Source organism: Pseudopipra pipra, chromosome 2, assembly GCF_036250125.1.
Source record: "Pseudopipra pipra isolate bDixPip1 chromosome 2, bDixPip1.hap1, whole genome shotgun sequence".
Classification (NCBI taxonomy): domain Eukaryota; kingdom Metazoa; phylum Chordata; class Aves; order Passeriformes; family Pipridae; genus Pseudopipra; species Pseudopipra pipra.
The window spans coordinates 78,282,513-78,302,538 of record NC_087550.1 but is presented as its reverse complement, the minus strand read 5'-3'; the positions used below and the strand labels follow the sequence as shown (position 1 = coordinate 78,302,538).

The window sequence follows — 20,026 nt, the reverse complement described above, 5'->3', positions numbered from 1 at the left end:
GACTTCCAGTGCTCTAAAACTCGGAGGAGTGGTTGATACAGAAGATAGATGTGCTGCCACATAGAGGGACCTAGAAAGTCTGGAGAAACTGGCACAGAGGAACTTCACTAAGTTCAACAAAGAGAAATACCAAGTCTCATACCTGGGGAGGAACAGCCCCAAGCACCAATACACACTGTCGGCCACCGAGGTTTGGTAGAAAAGACCCTCAAGACCTTGGTGGACACCAAGACAGCAGTGTGCCCTCACAGCAAAGGCAGCTGACAGCATGCTGGGCTGCATTAGGAAGAGCATCACCAACAGGTGCAGAGAGGTGATCCTTCCCCTCTACTCAGCACTAGTGAGGCCACATATGGAGTGCTATGTCCAAGTCTGGGCACCCCAGCACAAGAAAGGTATGGACACACTAGAAAACAGTCCCATAAAGAGCCCAAAAAATGATGAAGGGGCCTGGAGCACCTCTTACCTGGGGAAAGGCTGACAGAATAGAGACTTTTTAGCCTGGAGAAGAGAAGATACAGGGGGAAACCTCATCAATGTATACAAATACCTAACAGCAGGGTAAAGATGGGGCAGGGAACAAATGTCGATACAAGAAATTCCATTTAAATTTAAGATTTTATATAAAGGAAGTATTTCTTTTTACTGGTAGTATGGAGCAGGTTGTCAGGAGAAGTTGTGGAGTCTCCATCCTTGGAGGTGTTATTAAGCCAAACAGACATGTACTGGGCAATTTACTCTAGCTCACCCTGCTTGAGCAGGGGAAATGAGCTAGGTGATCTCCAGAGGTCCCTTCCAATACCAGCTCTGAATTCACATTTTCATTGAGGCTGTACAGTCTTCAGTGATGTTTTATGCTCTCTGAAGCACCATATGAATATTTGGAGTTCCAAAAGCACAATGACAGGTAACACTCTCTTCTAATGCATTTTCACATTTAACCTATATGTGTTCCTCTTTTACAGTGGCTTCCCCCTTTCTTTTTACATGATTAGGTGACCTAGTATATCTGAGTACAAATTTCTAACCCTTAGTGTACAGAAACACAGATAGTGCACGTTCTGAAAAGTGGCAGAATGCAGAACTCATTGACCTCCAACAGTCTTACCAGCTTTGCCTACAGTGCTCCAGGCCTATGCACAACTCTCATCTATATAAGTACCTTGGGCTCCCCTGGGAAGGAAAACCTCTTGGACACAATTTCAACCTGTGAGCAACCTGCAAGTGAACCCTATAGGTAAGCATATGTATTTTTCCCTTTTGCTCTCTAGATCCAACTGAGTATTCTTAGTCATTCTTGGGTGGCCTTGCAGTCATGTAAGGCCATTTCTACCACTTTTTTGTTGTTATTGGCATTCTGGTGATTTTTCATTCACTCTATCTGATTATTTCAAGTCTATATTAAGCAAAAAATAGTTGAATTGCAAAGAATCTTGTCTGCTAGCCTAAATGTGCCATTAGAATATTTTGTACAAATTTTTCTGCAAAAAGTTACTCTGTTCTGCTGCCTTCTCCAGTGACATTAGACTGCTAATATTTCAATTCTGTGTTTCCAATGATGCTTCATCTTGCTTTGAGGCTAATGCAACTCCAGTTAAGGCTTATTTAAAATCACAGAATATATATACAACCATTACTGAAGTGCAAAAACCCCCCATAATCCACTCATCTCTCTCCTTTCTTCTTTAGTATAGTGCCTAGAAATACCACACTCTCTAAATGAACAATAAATATTGCACAACAGAAGCTAATCAGAATACAAACCCAACCTTCTTTGCTTTAATTTCCAGATGGTATTCAATTTCTGCAAGCACAGGAAACTTTAACTAAAAATCATCCAATTTGAAACAGAGACTGTTAGAGTATTAGAGAAAAAATATTAAAACTTAAGAAATATTATTCTGTTTAGTGGTTTACATTCTTGCATAACTTACCCTTTGTCCCTCAAAAAGGTCTGGTCTTTGCTGTTGGCTAAATACAATAGCTTGGGGTAGTTATATACTGTACTGTATTGTGTTTCTGGTAGGCTTTTTACTCAGAGAATAACTGTATTGTCTATAACTATTGTATGCACTGCCCACAAGTCCACAAACCACATCTGCTTAATTATTCGTCCACTGCCAGCAACGAGGACAATGATTCTTCGATTTGCTGCCAGCAGTTTTGTCTCCCAATTCAGATCTTGCATGCTTGATTTATTTAACTTTATCAATACCACTCTAAATTTATCAACTTTCCCGGTAGCAACTATAAGAGGGATCCAATACTGGCAAATGGATGGGTTGACTTGTCTGAACAGTTTAAAGTAAGAGGTTAAAATATCAGAAAATAAAAGCCCTCAATCTGTTTTCTTCTGAGTGTAGCTACAATGTTTTTTCTTAATGATTTCCCTTTTACTTTACTACTTTTAAACCCCATGATTCAAGTAACTGGTCCATGACAGTGGGAGAGGCAAGAAGTCTCTAGCCATGAGATTCATCTAACCAAAGTTCAAAAAGATACAGGCAACACTTTTTCGTCTTTTGGGATAGTTTTGTATCTACAGAGGGCAGTTCTTTCTCATCCTCAGACAGGCACTAATGGTAGAATAGAGCAGTGTGCTGGTTTTTCTCCACTCCCAAACAGTGAGACCACGGTGGCCAGCTATTTAACTGTCTGACTGCTAAGGTGGAGTGTGTTGAATCTCAGTGGAGGTTTCTGTTCTACTACTGATCTCCAAAGCAAATGCTCTCTCTTTCCTTTTCTTCCAAATTTCCACATGTATATCTGTCATCAAAGAGCTAAAACAGCATATGTGTCCCTGTTCTCCTGGGAACACTGAACCTTATCAGTTTTGTTTCTGTTTGGAGATACTAGGGGCAAATTTTATATATAATCAAGGCAGAGAACAGAAGTGGTATAGAGTGTCATTTGCTTCACTGTCTTGAATAGAAATACAGCATTAAATTAAGGGCATAAAGAAAAAAAAGTGCTTCCTCCCATCAAGCAATAATAATAGTTTTAAAAATTCGTATCTTTTACCAAAATAAAAAAAAAAAAAGAAAAATTTTACCAAAAGAGGCAAAAGAGAAAAGAAAGTATAAGCAAATAGCATCAAATTCAAGCAAAATAGGCATCAAAAAAAGGCAGCCATATATGCCAGCACTTACCATCACAGTCGCAGCTGCCGCAGCTGCCTGGGCTGCCACTGCAGCCTGGTTGGCTTGGTGTTGCGCCGCTTTGATTTTGGCCTGCAAATGTGCAGGAGGGTGAAAATACTTGCATTTCTCCCTCATGCAACGACCTTTTATGTAATCCATACACACGGTTACGGTGTTGTCGTTTGTGTCAATCATTGTGCTGTCTGCTGGATGCGCAAAGCGGCAATCAGTCTCTCCACGTGCACAGTTTCCCCGCTGGAACTCCCTGCACACCTACGTGCAAAACAACACATGTTGCAGGGGTAGAGCTCCGTGCAAGATGAAAGGGAAAGGAGAGCCCCGTGCCCCCAAAAGACAGATTTGCCGCTTTCCCCAGTTAGTTCAAGTTTTACAGAAAATTCAATTTATTAAACCCTTCATCTTCTGGTGGGAGAGGGAAATGCATCTATTTTACCCTTACGTTCTTGGCTCCTCGGGTAGCTCTGCAGTACAGTAGCTAAATGAACTTGACATGCAACAGAAGAATTCACAAGTGCCTTTCCTTTTTCCGGTTTAGAAAACAGCTGGAAAGGATACTTACTGAAGTAACTACCCCTGCAAAACTAGCTGGGAATGACAAAAGATTTTGTCCCTTTCTAACTACACTTTATATTCTTGCAGGCTGACTGGTAGGGAAGGAGTTCCTCTTGCTGAAACTCAGGGAAGATACATGTCAGATGCACTGCATTTTTTATGGCGTCTGCAAACAGAATTGAGAGCCTTCTTAAAAATAATTTTCAAGTATGAGGAGAATGAACTTCTTTTCCTAGGAAGAAATGTGCTGTAGAGACTAGTGCTTAGGCTGTTGGGAAAGGACATTCATTTCTGCAAGTCATTTGGCCTTCTTATGTCCTTGGATCTCACAGATTCCACTGAGTCCAGCCATGCAGAGATCCATCAACACCTGGGACGCTCTGCACATAACTGGGGGCTTGTCCCTTCCACCTGCTGCAAGGTTGGTAACATTCAACATGTCTATTTGCAGCTGAAGCATGAAGGGCTACACCACTCCCCTAATATTGATCCATAAGGCTACAAAATTCCCTTTCTATCAGTGCAGAAAAATCAAGACAGAATTAATACTGAAATAAAAAATATGCTTGTTAGATATTTCATCAAGGCATGTATACCTGAGGTATTTTGGAGGTAATGAACTTTAAAAAAGATGAAAATTCATGTTGATGTCTATTAAATTTAAGCAAATGTACTACCTTAAAAATAACAGTGTTTAATTACCACTGGCTGCAAGAGCAGAAATCCTGCCTGGTTACAAATTTTTTTACCTGTAGCAAATAAATTTAAGCCTAGATTTAAACCAACAGCTTTTCCCTCCAGGATCTTTCACACAGCCTAACAGAGGATGTATTTCTAGTCACAGTGGTGTCTACAGTACCTCCAGTTTATCAGTCCTGAGGAGCTTCTGGGTAGCAGTTGAACTGGGGACTGAAACCGGTGGACTTCCAGGAACAATGACAGGCGGTGTGGGTAGGATCTCAGTCGGGACTAAGCCAACTCCCGGTGTTACTGGCGTTAGGTAAGGAGCAAAGCTAATAGCCGTGTTCGTTCCTATTGTGGGACCCACTGGAAATGTGGGCTGCAAAAGGAAAACACAGACCAAGATGAAAAAAAAGGCCCTTAATCAATAGCTTACTAGTTGTCTTTTGCTTGTTCTTTCTGGCACTGATTCATTTTCTTAACGAAAAAATTTCAAACAGCTGGCAAAACACACAGCATACTCTTCTTTTAATCATGTAACACACTGGAGCAGCACACGAAGAACTGCCTTTTTAACACTATTATTGGAAAAGAGTCTCCTGATGCAAAGGAAGCCATTCTTTTAACCTGAATCTCCGTGGAGGTCCAGTTTACATTGCAGGCTTATTTACACATCTAAATGTAGAAATAACATAGACTTTATTGCTTTTTCTCAATACCTGTTTTCTTTGGGAAAACAGGCTATTTTTCAAAGTACCAGATTTCATAGGTGAAGCGTTATTAACTATATTAAAGTCATATTTCTAATAAGAGTATACACAATGAGGTCTTTGGCATGTAACTTCCATCTGTTTGCATACTGTATTTTGCCACCTCCTGCAATATGTTACTGTGGCTCATACATTTAAAAAACTCACCTTTGCAAATGTTTGTGTGCTCAGCTGTCACCAGTGGCAGGCAGAATAAATACTATAATCTCAGCTGGACACAATATTTAGAAAGGGATTATTCAGGCTTTGCTAGAGTTCATCATATGAAAAACTTTGATTGGAGGAAATGATATGGGTCTAAAAATCTTGTTTCATGCCTTCCTACAGTGAGTCAGTGAAGTCACGACCAAAAGAAAGAACACTTGTGATACTAAAACGCAGCCCCGATGAGGCAGAATAGTGGGTTTGTTACCACCAGCTCCACAGGGGGTGGAGGCAGAACATCACCATGGTCAGATCACACTCAGACCTGGAAAGTGCTTTAGTTCTGCAGAGCTGATGTTTACCCCAGAGAATGAAGCTATAATTACAAATGAGAAAAAACCATGCAGAAAAACAGGACACATCTCAGATTAGCTTTGTCAGAAATTAAGTTTCCAAATAAGCCAGCAGCTAGAAACATAACAGCAAAATACTAAGACTTCAAAACCAGTTTTTAACAAGGGAGGAGTGCCTTCTCATTTAGGTGGCCTGCACGACAAACAATATGTAAAAATATGCAAGAGACAGCAAAGGAACTAGAAGGGTGGGGTTTTTTTCTGTTTTGTTTTGGGTTTCAGTTTGTTTCGGGTTTCTTTTTTCCTTTGGAACCAATTACTAAATTGTAAGTGAAGGTAACTTAGTACAAAGATGTTTTGAGCATGCAGATTAGCCAGGATAAACAACTGTATGGAAATGGCATCTACCAGCCCTAGAGAGTTAAAAATGTACGACGCTCTGGTTTTATCAGTGATCAAAACTGCTTGATATCAAGGAACCCAGTTTATATGTCAAATGTGAGCTAAATTCTTAAGAGCGTAATAATGAACATTTATATGAAACAATGGCTCGACTATGTTGAGGACAATATGTGTTATGTGAAATACAAATAACAGCTTTGTATCAGATATAATTTTATGAATAAATCCACATGTCAAATAACTTCTATAGAATTTTCTTTCACTTTTTATCCATTTGGTCAAGGCTGAGTCATCCTAATCTGGCAATTTATGCAAGACAGAGAAATAAAACCTGGCATTTTTATCACAGTAATCAGTACAGAAGACATTACGTCAATGAAATTGTAAAGTTCAAATGACGAAACGGGTAAGAAGAAAAAAGTATAATTTTCCACTTCAATTTTTCTCATAATACTAAGCAGCGGCATCTATTGCTTCATCAAAACTTTTTCGGATGAAAACTCAAGCAGTAAAAACCCACAAAATATCAAAACACATTAGGCAAACATAACCAAGATACAATTTGATGAACATGTGAAATTCAAGGAGTCCTGACACCCAATTCCCAATCACACCTGACAGCAGATGTTTCAAGTACAAAAATACATTTGAAAAAGGCATCTGGGGTGAGCTTCCTGTGACCAAATACAGACATCTGTTTCTGAAATGCTTACACTTGACTTCTGCAGTAGCCCATGGAAAGACAAAGGCACTTGGAAAACCAAATGCAGATGTTTGAAAAAAGCCAAGCAAATGGTAATTAGGAGTGCCTATGTCTTTTGATAAACTATAAATGGACCTTGCAAGTCCAACACAGAAGTTGATGCCAACACTCCAGATGCCTCAAATTGGAAAAGAAATCCCACTCCAGTGGGATGCCTTACACTAGGCATTTAGATTGAAAAAACATCAGCAGCAGCCATGTGTGCAAAGTTTAATTCAGATTACGTGCCAAACCATGCTTTGGAAGTCTGCTACAGTGAGAAGCCCAACTGCAAGGGCAGCCCAGAGCAACTGATGCTGCTCATGTATGCAAGACTCTAGTTCCATGCCCCCTTCTGGATTAGAAGTGTCCCAGGTACCATGAGCATCATCTTGAGACAAAATCACTGAGTTTGTGATGTGCACACACCATCAGTTCTCTGTTTATCCTGGGACACTTCAGATTCCAACAGAGTAAGAAAATGCTATCCAGAATGACATTAACCTTGGTTCCTGGTATTGGCACTAAATAATATTTAAAGCCATTCAAACCCATAGACTCCTGAGAAACCTGGCATTTCTACTCAAATGACTTACTAGCAAATTTTTGTTGTTATTCAAATTTTCACCTCCAGAAAGATTATAGGGAAAAGCCTTGCAAACCCGTCATGAACCGAACGAAGGTGGAAAAGAGGGAAAAATTGCAAATTGTTTTGGGATAAAAGAAATATAAATCAAATCTACAGCAACACTCCATTTTATCTTCAAATGCAAATATAAATGCACGTATCTCTAGCATCTCGGCAATTCCTTAAGTCAACAGACAGGGACTATTTTTATTGTTACTAGTTTAGAGAACTTTTGCAAGTCAATATAGTCTTCAACTTTACTTACCATTAACACCATCAGAGAAATACACTTACCACTGGCTGTAGCGGTGTCCCTGGAAACATGAACTGCATTTGCTGGGCAAGCATTGCTGCTGCAGTTTTTTGCTGGATTAAGTTGTTCCTGCCATTGATTTCCAGTTGAGTTTTTAAATGTGTTGGTGGATGAAGGTACTTGCAGTTCTCCCTTGTACAACGACCCTGGAAAAAGAAGTCACATTAATCGGCCTGCTGCTTTTGATGATAGTTTAATGCCTGCGAGCAAAATATGATACTATAAACTAAGCAAGAACTAATGAAACGCAGGGTGTGTCCCGTGAACTGTCCTGTAGCAGACTGGGAGGAGCGGATGGCCTTGAGCTCTGCCTCAGCCCACCACCTCTGATTGATCATTTAGGCTATTAGCCACAGGAAAAAAAACCCAAACAAAACAGAAAGGCTTTGAATCAGCATTTTCATTGTTAAGTACAGATCACTGCCATACAATTAATGCTCTGAGAATTATCCAGACTACCTGAACTGCCTTTCACAGCATCTTTGTTAGAGTATCTGGTGTTATTGTAACATAAAAGTTTTTTATAAATTACATTACATTATGAATAACAAATTGAAACCTTCTTTTAGAGTAATGCAGCTTTTAAGTACATCATATTAAAAATAATTGTGTGTGTTTATGGCAGTAATGATCTAAAGTGGCCACTGCTTGTCTTCTCTCATACGTTCACCCTTATTCCAGTTCACTGCCTTCTAGCCTCCTGTTTTTATTACATCAGCACAAGTTTGAACTATTTCCATTCAAGTATAAAAGAGGTAAAGCTGGTACTTTTACAGACTAAATTTAGAAGCAGTGCATGGAGCTAAATCTGAAGGTACACAGCAAAAGGAAAGCTCCCAATAAACATGAAAGCAGGAATTTTTAGACAGTAATGAGGTAATAAGAGACAACAAAAATATAGGTGGGCTGTCATCTCTGAGGTGGTTTGTGTTGGAGGAGATGGACAGCTCTACAAGCTGTGTATGCTTGACCACAAATGCAGGTAGAGTGGCATAAGACGCACTGATACATTTTCCCTCAGAAAAGTAAATTGCAGGGTGCATCAGGAGGTTTTGCAGCTGCAGGGCAGGACCTGCTGAGATCAGAAGCTCTTTGATGACAAGGCTCACAAACAATCACAGAATTTTAAGAGCTGTAACCAGAGGACCTAGAGCGTTAGTCAAAACGCATTTGATACACTCAACTTGTATAAGGTAAGTTTCCAAATTGAGATGTTTTTAAGAAATGCTTTTTAGACTTTCAATTCATTGGTATTAGGGCTTTACTATCCATAGCAAAGCAGGAATATCCTCCTATAGCCAAAAAAGCATCAAGATCCCTATACAAGAACACCACACAGTACAGACATACACTGGCTCTGTGTATGCATGCCCACACACATACAGCTACAGACCTTTCAGTAGGCTTTGAAGGTCCCCAAACAACAGTGTCACACTTTTTACTTAGACACCAAAACACTGCTGATTCTGCCTCTAATCTGCTATAAGGATGTAATAACTAGCTGTACAGGAATGAGTTAAAACATGTTCAGGAAGGTTCTCCTGCATTGAGGCTAACAGGAATGCAAACAGCTATTTCCACGCTATTTAACTATTGAGAACAGCCCTTTCCTGAACTGCCCCAGCCACTGCTTGAGAGTATACCAAACAGCAGAGGCCAGAAAACATCAAGAAAGCTAAAAATTTAAGAAAAAACAATGGTCTCAATGCTCAGGAACAATGGTCTCAGTGCTGTTTTAACCTGCTAGTATAGATGCAGCCACTTTCAGGACATCGCGCCTTTCCTTCTGTTGAGTAAATCACTAACGCTACCTGGTTTAATGAAGTCCACAAAAGGAATGTTATTTTGTCAGCTGGCATGAGCAGAACCAGAAATAGTCATGATTTGATGGACACAAAAGAAGGTTGGCTCTTTCACTTGGCAGGGACAAGGCCTTTGCCTTCATAATGTTAAACTGGGGAAGGCTCAGCGCAGGCACTGACCATACGCTTCTGTGTTGGCTGATGAGGCTAACTGATTTAGACATTTTTAACTGAGATCTATTCTACCTTAATCTATTTTGTATATGAATGGTTCATACAGCAAATCTAAAAATTAAAACAGCAAAATCACATCAAACTACTGTACCTGATGGAAACATCTACCTGTCAAAACTAAAATGCTCCTTAAATGAGGATTGAGAACAACTCTCCACCACAGTGGCTTCTGAAGTACCTCAAACCTGAAGAGTGCCTCCAGTCTTACCTCTGAAAGCACACAACTACTGTATACCACCACTTCAAGATCTGCAAAGCAACTCACAGTGCACAAAAGATTGGTTATTTCTGAAAACTTTCTAAATAATCCAACCATACAAAAATGTAGTGTCCTCTCTAACCTTATTCAAGTCTGTGCCTCGTTTACTAGCTTTTTGAGCTCCCAGTTAGCAATGAACGTACGTACTATAAAAGAGCTGTGTGGTCCTGCTATGCTGCTATAGAAAGCCCTCTAAACAGATCAAGCCTTGTTGAAATTAAATGACCCAAAATAAACTGCAGTGGAATGAGCAATGAAAATAGTGAGGAGATTAATCCAGCCCTCACTATCAAAATTAAATAAATTCTGAGATCAGCTTTTACTTTTTGAACCTACAATGGTAGCAGGAAAACGCCTATAAGCGTTTTCATTCCTTTTTTCCCAAATGCTTCATGTCCCAACTACTAAACACTGCACAAACAAAAATTCAAACTTGTAGTATTATTTCAATCAAATGGGATCCTGATTTTTTTTTGTTTATTAGAAAGTCAAATATGAAGTCCAATGGACATGTCAGCACATATCAACCAAACAGCAGAACTGTACACAACACACAGGTATATTCAACACATTGGTTGGGTCAATATCAATAAGAGTCCACTTCGGATTATTGCAAAAAACTACTATGCTAGCAGGCCACATGATCACAGATACAGAGACAAAGCTGAGTACTTTAACTTTAGGGTGCATCAGTATCAAGCCTCTGGAGAGAGGTTCATCCCAGCTCTTAAAACTACTGCAGTTTACGAGCTGCTCCGCAGACATTGAGTCCCTCTGGCGCACGATGGCACAAACTCAGCAGGACAGGGCAGGTGGCAGGGAAAAATAATTGCTTCTTACAACTTTTCACCTGCTCCCAGATACAAGTTAGAGTCCTGAAACTGAGGGTACAGGTTGGTTTGAAAATGGGTCTCTAGAAACTCCTGTCATCCATGAAGTGAAGGTTATCAACAAGCACATCATAAGTGGTTGTGCACTTCCCATGGGAGTTCATGCGAAAAATTCACTTTCAGTGAGCTGCCTCCTTACCTGCAATGGATAGTAACAATGAACAGACATCAGATTAAATTCCGAGCAGTCTGTTACTCCCCTCATCCTGGAAGGATGGAACCTAACTCTGATCTTTCATTTCTCTGCCTTTGTCCTCTACAGCTAGCTTAATGCACAGCACTACATTTCAGTTGGGTAATGGAAAGTTTTAGCAAGAAAATTACTTTTCTACTGCTAATTATCCAGACTGGAAACATGTTGTGGCTCGTATTGGGCTGTGCCACAGGCTTCATTCCAGTGAAGCAGTGGGAAAGGGAAAGGGTGCATCAAGGATCTGGGGACTCAAAGGGCTTCAGTGCCCATTACTCGGGCACGGCAAGGACAAGCTCTGCTTCTGCCAGGGCAATGGTCTTGGGAGCTGCTACCTGACTGGCTTAATTTCAAAAACACATCCCTTCACAAGCCATGTCACACCACTAACTTTTTTTTTTTAAATCAATAAGTTTTTCTATTAAGAACAATAGATAGTTTGTCTAAGATCAATCGCACAAGACAGCCCACAGACTAGAGTATATTAAAAAGCTAGGTACGTGCTTTGAATTTTAAGATAAGCAAAATGAGGTAAGTTCAGAAGTAACACCCCATAACTTTGCATATTAACATACTACAAACCCATTTCCTGTCTACAAGTTGTACAGCCATGTCTCTGTCTTGAATATTTTATAAATACACAGCTTTCTTCAGTATTTTACTATTGCTCTAATAGTAACAACAATAATAATAATTCATCCAGGCTTGGGAATTCCTTATGCCTAATAATGAGTTAGCTTTTACTTACCAAAATTACCTTTATCTTTCATAAAAATGTTTGAACAGAAAAAAAAAAGCAAAACAATGTTTCTTTTATTTCTTAAGCCAAGAATCAATTAAAGCATTCATAACGATTTCACTCAGGTACTGATTTCAGGCAATATATTGATGCTATTAGCGGGCAATAATACAGCATGCCTCCCCTACCTCACAGCATGACCTAACATTTGACACAGGTCATCACATCACCTTTAAAAGACAGGTTATCTGATGAGAAGCAGAAACAGGAAGGCCTGCTGCCTTGCAGATGTTTGTCTCTTGTTCTGAACCTCGCTCCCCAGGGTGCTTCCAGCTCCCTCTACCCACCTCCGTTCTCCAAAAACTCCCAGCTTCCTACCGTACCCCACCTCCATCCTTCCTTGTCCCCCAGAACACCCTCCCACCCCTCCTAACTATAGACCAGGAAACAACTCATACGATAAATATAACTCGCTTGAGACTTGCATGTCCTGAAGAGCCAGCCAAGATGTGAATGCGGCTGGCAGACCACACTTGGGTGTGGCTTAGTGCCCACTCCAGCCTTTTCCTTAATAGGGTAGTACTTTGGATCTCTCTCTTGTACCCAGACACTGATTTTTGCATAACCAGTAAGAACTTTAAGATATGTCTTTGAGATGTCTGCTTCTAGCAACTTTGCTTGAAATTGGCTAGGATGTTCAAAACTTATTAGGGTGAGAGGATGATGCTGGCAAAAATACAGATAGTGCAATTATGCAAAACCTGTTTCCTTAAGAAAACAAGCTAAAATTAACAAATGTAGATGAAATTGTATGATCTCTCAGGATTAAATATGCAGTCTAATGGGGGGAGGGAGGAAAGTATATGACTTCCAAGACATGAATGGTTTTAGAAGGCATCTGAGTAACCGGTTAAACAAAGGAAAAAGGGTTTTCTGGTTTCCAGCTAGACATTCTAAGATCCAAATATTTGCTGGAATTAGAAAAGACACACACATACACACACACAAAATTTTAAAAAGTAAAAATCACCTGATGCCACAACTACCTCTCCAACTGGAAAAAAATATTGCAATTTTCTGCATTATGCTGCATCAGCAAACTTGCACATGCCTGTGAAGATCAGAACACATTTTAATAAACTTGCAACTGTGGGCATGCTGCTTAGTAGACATCACCTGCTTGGTGTTGATATTAGATACCTGAACATATTACATACTGTTCAAACCTCGGCAGAGCAAGAGCTAGCACAGGCTGCTGTCCGGGGTGGTGGCGGCATATGGCAAGAATAGCCACAGAGATAGCAATGTCAGCAGCTGTGGAGGTACCTAAGTTGTAAATACTTCTCTGGAAGAGTTTCTGACAAGAGCAAAAGCTGTTTCTTCTCCTTTGGGATTCATCCAGAGCAATCCCTCAGCAAATGCTGGTTGGCAACGTGTGTGGCCTCACCCAATCTGTTTAACAATTTCACCATTGCATAAATCAGGAACTTCTCAATTCCAATAATCCTGTGCTCCCTGAGGCTAAAAACAGACCCAGTCAATGGGACGGCAGGTATTTTGAGATACTTAAGCTTCTTTTCCTGTGCATTGACAGCCACACCAACTCTACCACCCCCAAACATCCCGTTCAAAAGTTATTTTTCAAATGCAGAAATACCAAAAAGGGAAAAAAAAACCACTAAGGAAAACACTGACTGTGTATTCATATGCAGAGAGGGATGATTCCTCTTGTTCTACAGGACATGCATGTATACATTACCCTATATATTTTAGTACATGAGAGCTCAATCATTAGCAGCACTTTCATCATTCACGGAAAACCCTAAGACTTCAGTTTGGACTGAATTAAAAACTATTTTCCATCTAACATCACAATCCATGAATTCAATTTTCCTATGCAGGTCAATCTGCTTCCTAACTTCTCTCAGAAAGCAAAAAAACCAGACATCACAGCTCCATTAAAGTATTCCCTTTGTACTTTCTGTGAATATGCACCATCTCACACAATCTGTAGGACTACACATGCTTCTAGAGTTATGCATATGTGCAAAGACTTAGGGGATTTAGTTAAGCCTTAAGAATGACTAGTCATAGATTTAAAAAAATGTAACAGCATTTTATTTCTTCCTTAAGGCATAACAAAAACTTTCAAATTTTTTTTAAATTTTGCATAATTTCACATCTAGAGTATGCTGACTTGCAAATAGGCATGCTTATCAAAACATAATTCCTCTAGACTAAGCAGAATTGTATCTAATTTTATAGAAAGAAACATAGATCAGAGTAAGACCTCTTATCTTGAAAATGAGACATGTTTGAACTATTTGTGAAATGCAAAAATAATTTCAAAAGGACCAAACTGTACTAGCAATAGAAACATTGAGCTTTTGATGGAGAGTTCGAATACCTCAGACTTCACTACTTGCCATACATCTTATAAACACAAAGACCTGAAGGAAAAAATGTACTTCATAAAAACACAAGCATCTCTTATATTACATTTGAAACAGTTCAGCTCTTGGATCTGTTTTCCTGGAAAAAGACACAAACAAAAGTCACCAACAAAAACAACTTAAAAACTTTGTTGAGAATTTAGTTCTGTATTTCCAAGGCCACCTTGCAAGTCCACCCACTGAAGTTAGTGAGCTTGCATACATATTTATACGCACCTACACACTTCCGTTTCAAGAAAAGTAGAAGGCAAATTCACTTTCTAAAGTAGAAATTAAAAAGAAGGCAAAAAACTCTCAGGTGACTTCAGTCTGATTCTGTTTCCAATAAACTAAGAAAACCCATTAGCTACTCTTTTAATGACTTCAATTTTTTTTGCAAGAAACTGAAAGCTGGTAAAATAAAAATGAATCATTTTATTCATAAAGTTAGAGAACAAGAACTGCCTGTAACTGACAGAAAAAATAGAAAAATATTGAACAAAAATGGAAGTCTTACAAAAAGATGGAATGTCTAAATGATATAAGAGTCTTACCACTAAAGACTTAATAGAAGATATTTATTTAAATGGAAAAAGACAAAATGTTCTACTGAAGAGCACATTTGCAATGCACAAAGAGCTCTGAGTCTCTCAAGATGCTCTTTCAAACAAATGTTGAGCATAGCTATAGAGAATGGTTTAATAATTTGCCTTGGAATATCAAGGGGAGTGTACTCAATATTAAATTGCTCAGAAGAGAAAGAACTCAAGCAGATATTGCAGATGCCAAAAAAAAAGACATTTATGAAATTGTAAGTCGTTTGACGAACATCCTTGAGATTATCCTAACAAATAAGAAAAGAAAATTCAGACAGAGAAACAACAGTTTAAACTAATATCAATTTATTTTATTTCTGTGTTTACTGCCTTGAAAATAATTTGAGAATAATAGGGCAATAAAGATTATTTCTTCCTCAATTATGTAGCTCCTTTTATTCTTCTTTTCCCATTTCCCCCACATACTGGCACTCAAAATCAACCAGTTATTTTTATCTTAGCTTCAAGTTTGTCTACCGGCACTGATCAGTAGTACATCACAAGCAACTATGGACAACCCTTGAAATAAATCTTTACTCTAATGCACACAGACAATTTTCATGGAACAAGAGGCAGCCGACACGCGGTATAGGGGAAAAACCCTATGGAATGAACATAAATAAAGCAGAGGGAAACATGACTTTGCGTAGATAAAATTCCTGAAATGTCTGATTTCTATTACATGGGTGGTGAGACTCGGCGCAGGGTGTAGGGCTCCAACAAACACACAGCTCCTCCTGTGGGAGGACTAGATGCAGCCAGGCATGGGAGTCAAGATGGGTTTCAATAGCAGAACAGTGATCTAAGCCCTCCAACTCTGCCCAGTCAGAGAAGTCAACGCATTCACGGATTCCTGCATTATAGAAAAAATGTCTAAAACCTTTATAGAGTCTCACAATACAGCATTACACACAGTTAACTGACGGCTGGGCAGCTTTAACGCACCTGCTCATCTCAAGGATTGAGTGTTTTCGTGGAAGACAGATGACAGCTGTGTAAAATTGCAGGTGGGACCACACTGTAAGTCAAGGTGACACAGATTTCTGCAGGTAAACAACATACTCCACCATTAAATTTAACTGAAATATAAAAGAAGATAAGACCTTGGGAAGAGACAATTTTCTTCAAATTTTCTCAATATCTCCAGAGCAGACAAAAATAACCATTCCAGAAGTAATGCCAGTAAAGTTGTTTGACTGCAGGTCAGCTGGTAAGAGAAAAGGCAACAGCAGTGTAGCATAATGGCAAAAGACTGAACAAGAAGATGGGCAGGGTGTGGCACCACTTCCTGACCTACCTCTTTCCTCATCTCCTTTACAATTCCCATAAAAAGCCATCAAGTATTCTGACTTTAACACAAGCTTGCCCATATGAATAGGACTGAGATTAAACTCCCTTGGTTTGGAAACACCACTTTGCAGTGAAAAGGTAAGCAAAGATAACTTTAGAACTGACAGTCAAGCCCTGAGACACCTCTTGGTGGTCTGTAAAGGAAAATCACTGTGGCTCAGCACATAGAATATATGTTCTAATGTCCATACCACATGTTCTCTACCATAACCAGGTTAGAAAAGAAAGAGTGAGTAATGAGAGGTCTTTGCTGCAGGGGTGTCCGTGAGCCCAAAGGGTGAACAGCCCAGCAAGGACCAGGCAACAGGCTGGTATGCTGGCAACGGTCCCCTCAGTGACATACCAGAATGCCTCAGAAAAAGACGTAACATCAGCTGTATGTCTTCAAAAAAGAGCAGGAGACATGCCTTAGCAGTGAGGAGCCTGGATCAGAAAGAAAGCGAGAGGAGAGTGCTGCAAAACTGGCTACATAAGCTTCCTACTGAAATTCACCTGGCCAAGGGAGCCTTGAGAAGATGTTTCATTTGAGAGTTGCAGTGAATTAAAGGAGATTTGGAAAAGACCCATTATTTGGAAGAGTCCCACCATATGGAAAAGGTCATCAGCATGATGCAGCAAGTCCATTATGTACCATGGGACCCCACTGGTGTACTACAGAGAAGGGCAGACCTAACACACCTTGAACAAGTCACCTTGGACACCAGTGTGTCACAGTCCCCAGGTCTTGAGCTGGATGTCCAGCAACTATGAACTGCTATGGGGGTGACCTGATGTGCTACTCAGAGTGCCTCTGCCGCTTCTCATGGGGATGCTTTCACCCTGGCCAGGCCACTCTGCACCCGTCTGTGTTCTGGGGCTCCCAGTCCAGCTGGGGCTTCCTGGGCCTCTTCCCTGTTGCAGATTTCACACTTTCTCGGTCAATCATCTTGCCAACAAAAGGAAAAAGGAAGGGCCGAGTTAAATACATAAATCACCGAGGACACCTTACATAACTGCAGAGGTGAAAAGTACACAATCTTGTCCCTCTGCAGAGGAGGAGTGTTTATCCGCTCTCAGCAGCAGCGCTGGAACCGCAGCTGCGTTATTAATAAATCATCGGCTTTGCTCCCGGGACTAGCCAGCAAGGGCTGGAGTTTGACACCAGCTCTCAGCTGACTGGAAAGTTGCTGAAAACAAACAGAAACTTCTCGGTGTTTTAGAACGCCATGTATTTGGAATTGCACTAAAAAGCAAGAATTACAGAAAAAACTCCTAAAAATTAATAGATATGCATTTCCAAGGAAGAATCACACATAAAATCCCCCTTACTTTATATAACTCCTGAGAAGCAGCAAACAAATTATTGAGATGAAAAGACGCCATATCACTATGGGGCTGCTTACAGAGAACAACCAACTGTGCCTGACCTGAAAAGCAAAGGGTAAACAACAGGCCATCTTTCCCCACCTTTTCTGTATCTAGAGCATGCTCTTCCTCTTCTGAGAATTGGTTTCTTAACATCAGTGAAAAATTTTAGTTTATATCTTTTTTTGCAGAGTAACACACCTTGAATTTTCCTCTTCAGGGAACAGGGAAACCAGCACTATCAGCAAGAGGGGCAGTGAGACCCCTGCCCTGAAGCAGCAGGACATAAGAGTTACCAGTGAGAAATACTCACAAAATCAACAAACTAAGTCAGGTTAAAAAAAAAGGGAGGGAGAAGAGTGGAAAAGGTCCAGAAACTGAAGGAAGAGGAATGAATGAAGCCCTGGCATCCCAGTAAGCCAAAAAAACCCTTTTCTTTTTGCTGAAGGGCTATCCATCCCCTTCCACCTGGTATTAGGAAGCTTGCAGAAGATCTAGCAAAAATACTAGAAATATAATGCAGTTACATTTATCTCAAATGGTAGCTTATGGAATTAGGCAAATAAGTCAGTTTATGAGAAAAGATAAGATACATTAGGATGTCTTATTACCTTCCCTAAATGATATATTCATTCCAAAACTAGAATATGGGACTGTGGTCTTGAGAGTGCTTATGCCTTCTCAAAACTGTGTTGAAGGAGCAGAAAATTATTATCTTCCTTAAGACAGATTCTGTGCTGTCTAAATAAAATTCTGGGTTAATTTTAAATTAAAATACTTCCTCTAGGTTTTCCAAGCCATATATCCACTTTTGGGGGAACTCACACACTAGACTCCCTACCATTTATTATACTGCAATGAAATTGTCAGTGTATTCCAATCCATGGTACCTGTTTTTATCAGTGTCATGAGTAGATGCAGTGACTCCAACCTCAATGATATGACCACTATCTACTATTTTTCTACTAATCTACTATTTTACACAGCCTTCTTTCCCAGACAGCAAATAGGCAGTCACATGGTATTTCTTTTAACACTGACAGTCAGTTGGTAATAATACTCTAACACATGTTCATCTATCTCCTGGCCTGAATGCAAGCTACTCACTCCCTTCTGGGCCTATGCATAGGGCTGGTTCTACAGGATCACATTACAAATGGCTCCATTAAAATTATTAGTGGATTTATTAATGGATTTATTAATGGATTTGTTCTTGTGATACTAGACAGCATTATTCCCACCCTGCACAGAATAAAAGGAGACCAAGTATGGTTAAAGGAACCGGTTTTGTGACTTGTTTTTCCTTTCCCCTAAAGTTTCTACAGGAGACCAGCAGGCTCCCCTGCAACAGTGACAAACAGATAGCTTTGAGTGTCTGTCTCTTGGAAGTTTTTACAGGTTTGGCACCACACTCATTTGTTTCTCAGGAGAAACTAACTTAGGGTCTGACATACTGTTCTCCAAACAGGAACCAAAGTACCACATAATTTATGACTTTCCTTTGTGGGTAAAGTGTTTTCACTGCCTGCACCTTATCTGAGCAGCAGTTACAAGACAGAGATTCCCATCAAACATCTTTTTGTCAAATGCTTCCTTTTGTTTGGGTGCCAAGGGGGAAGAAGCAGGATGCGGTCAGAAGCCAAACCTACAGCCAAGGCTTCCATCGCTGCTTTTTAAGCCAAATGGCAACAATGATGCAGTGAGAAACTCTAGGAGAAAATTATACAACCTTCTCCCTCTCTGCTCCAGAGGACAAATGGAGAGTCCAGAAGTGCTGAGAACTTTCCTCTATGGAGCAGGAAGGAGAAGAAGATCACAAACAGCAAGGCCTCTAAACTGCATGCAGACTTTGAGAAAGTACCCAGCCAATCACCTGGCCTGGCAGCATGGCTGAACCATGTCTTTATCATTCCCAGGAGAACCATTCATCACAGCTACATTGCAGGACTTTGGTTTAAATATGTTTCATAAATGTCACAAGACTGAAGAACATATTAAACTAAAACTCTACAAACCAAAACAAAGTTTTATGGAAGAAAAAAATGCATAATGAGCTCATGCTTTTCACAAGAGTGATGCTTTCACAGCCAGGAACAATTAAGTATTTGCTTTTATTTTATATTTTTATATGTCTGATATGCACATCATCAAGTGATTACAATTGCCGTGGCATGTCAAATTCAACTTAAAGGATATACAGGTTAAAATGCAGTACGCTCAGAAATGCTAATTGTAATTGAAGCCATCTTGATTCAGATTTTTCAAAAAGCCTGGACAGTCTGGAAAAGAAGTATTTAAATGGCCAATTCAGTGTTTTTTCCCCATCCTGCTGCATTTCAGTGAAGAAAATTTGTGATGCATGAGTATCATTCATCAAGAGAAATAGTCAAAATATGAGATCACTAACCAGAAACTAGACAAGGTTTAGTCAACTCCCTTGTTTA

At 39.8% G+C, this 20,026-nt stretch overlaps 1 protein-coding gene across 1 annotated transcript in view; it reads right to left on the bottom strand.

The window, feature by feature from the left end:
• Positions 1-20,026, bottom strand: part of MBNL2 (muscleblind like splicing regulator 2) — a 108,940-nt gene that overhangs the window by 26,777 nt on the left and 62,137 nt on the right. The window contains 3 exon segments of the mRNA XM_064646030.1: positions 3,150-3,413; positions 4,573-4,773; positions 7,728-7,892. Of these exon segments, the coding sequence (XP_064502100.1) occupies positions 3,150-3,413; positions 4,573-4,773; positions 7,728-7,892 (630 nt within the window).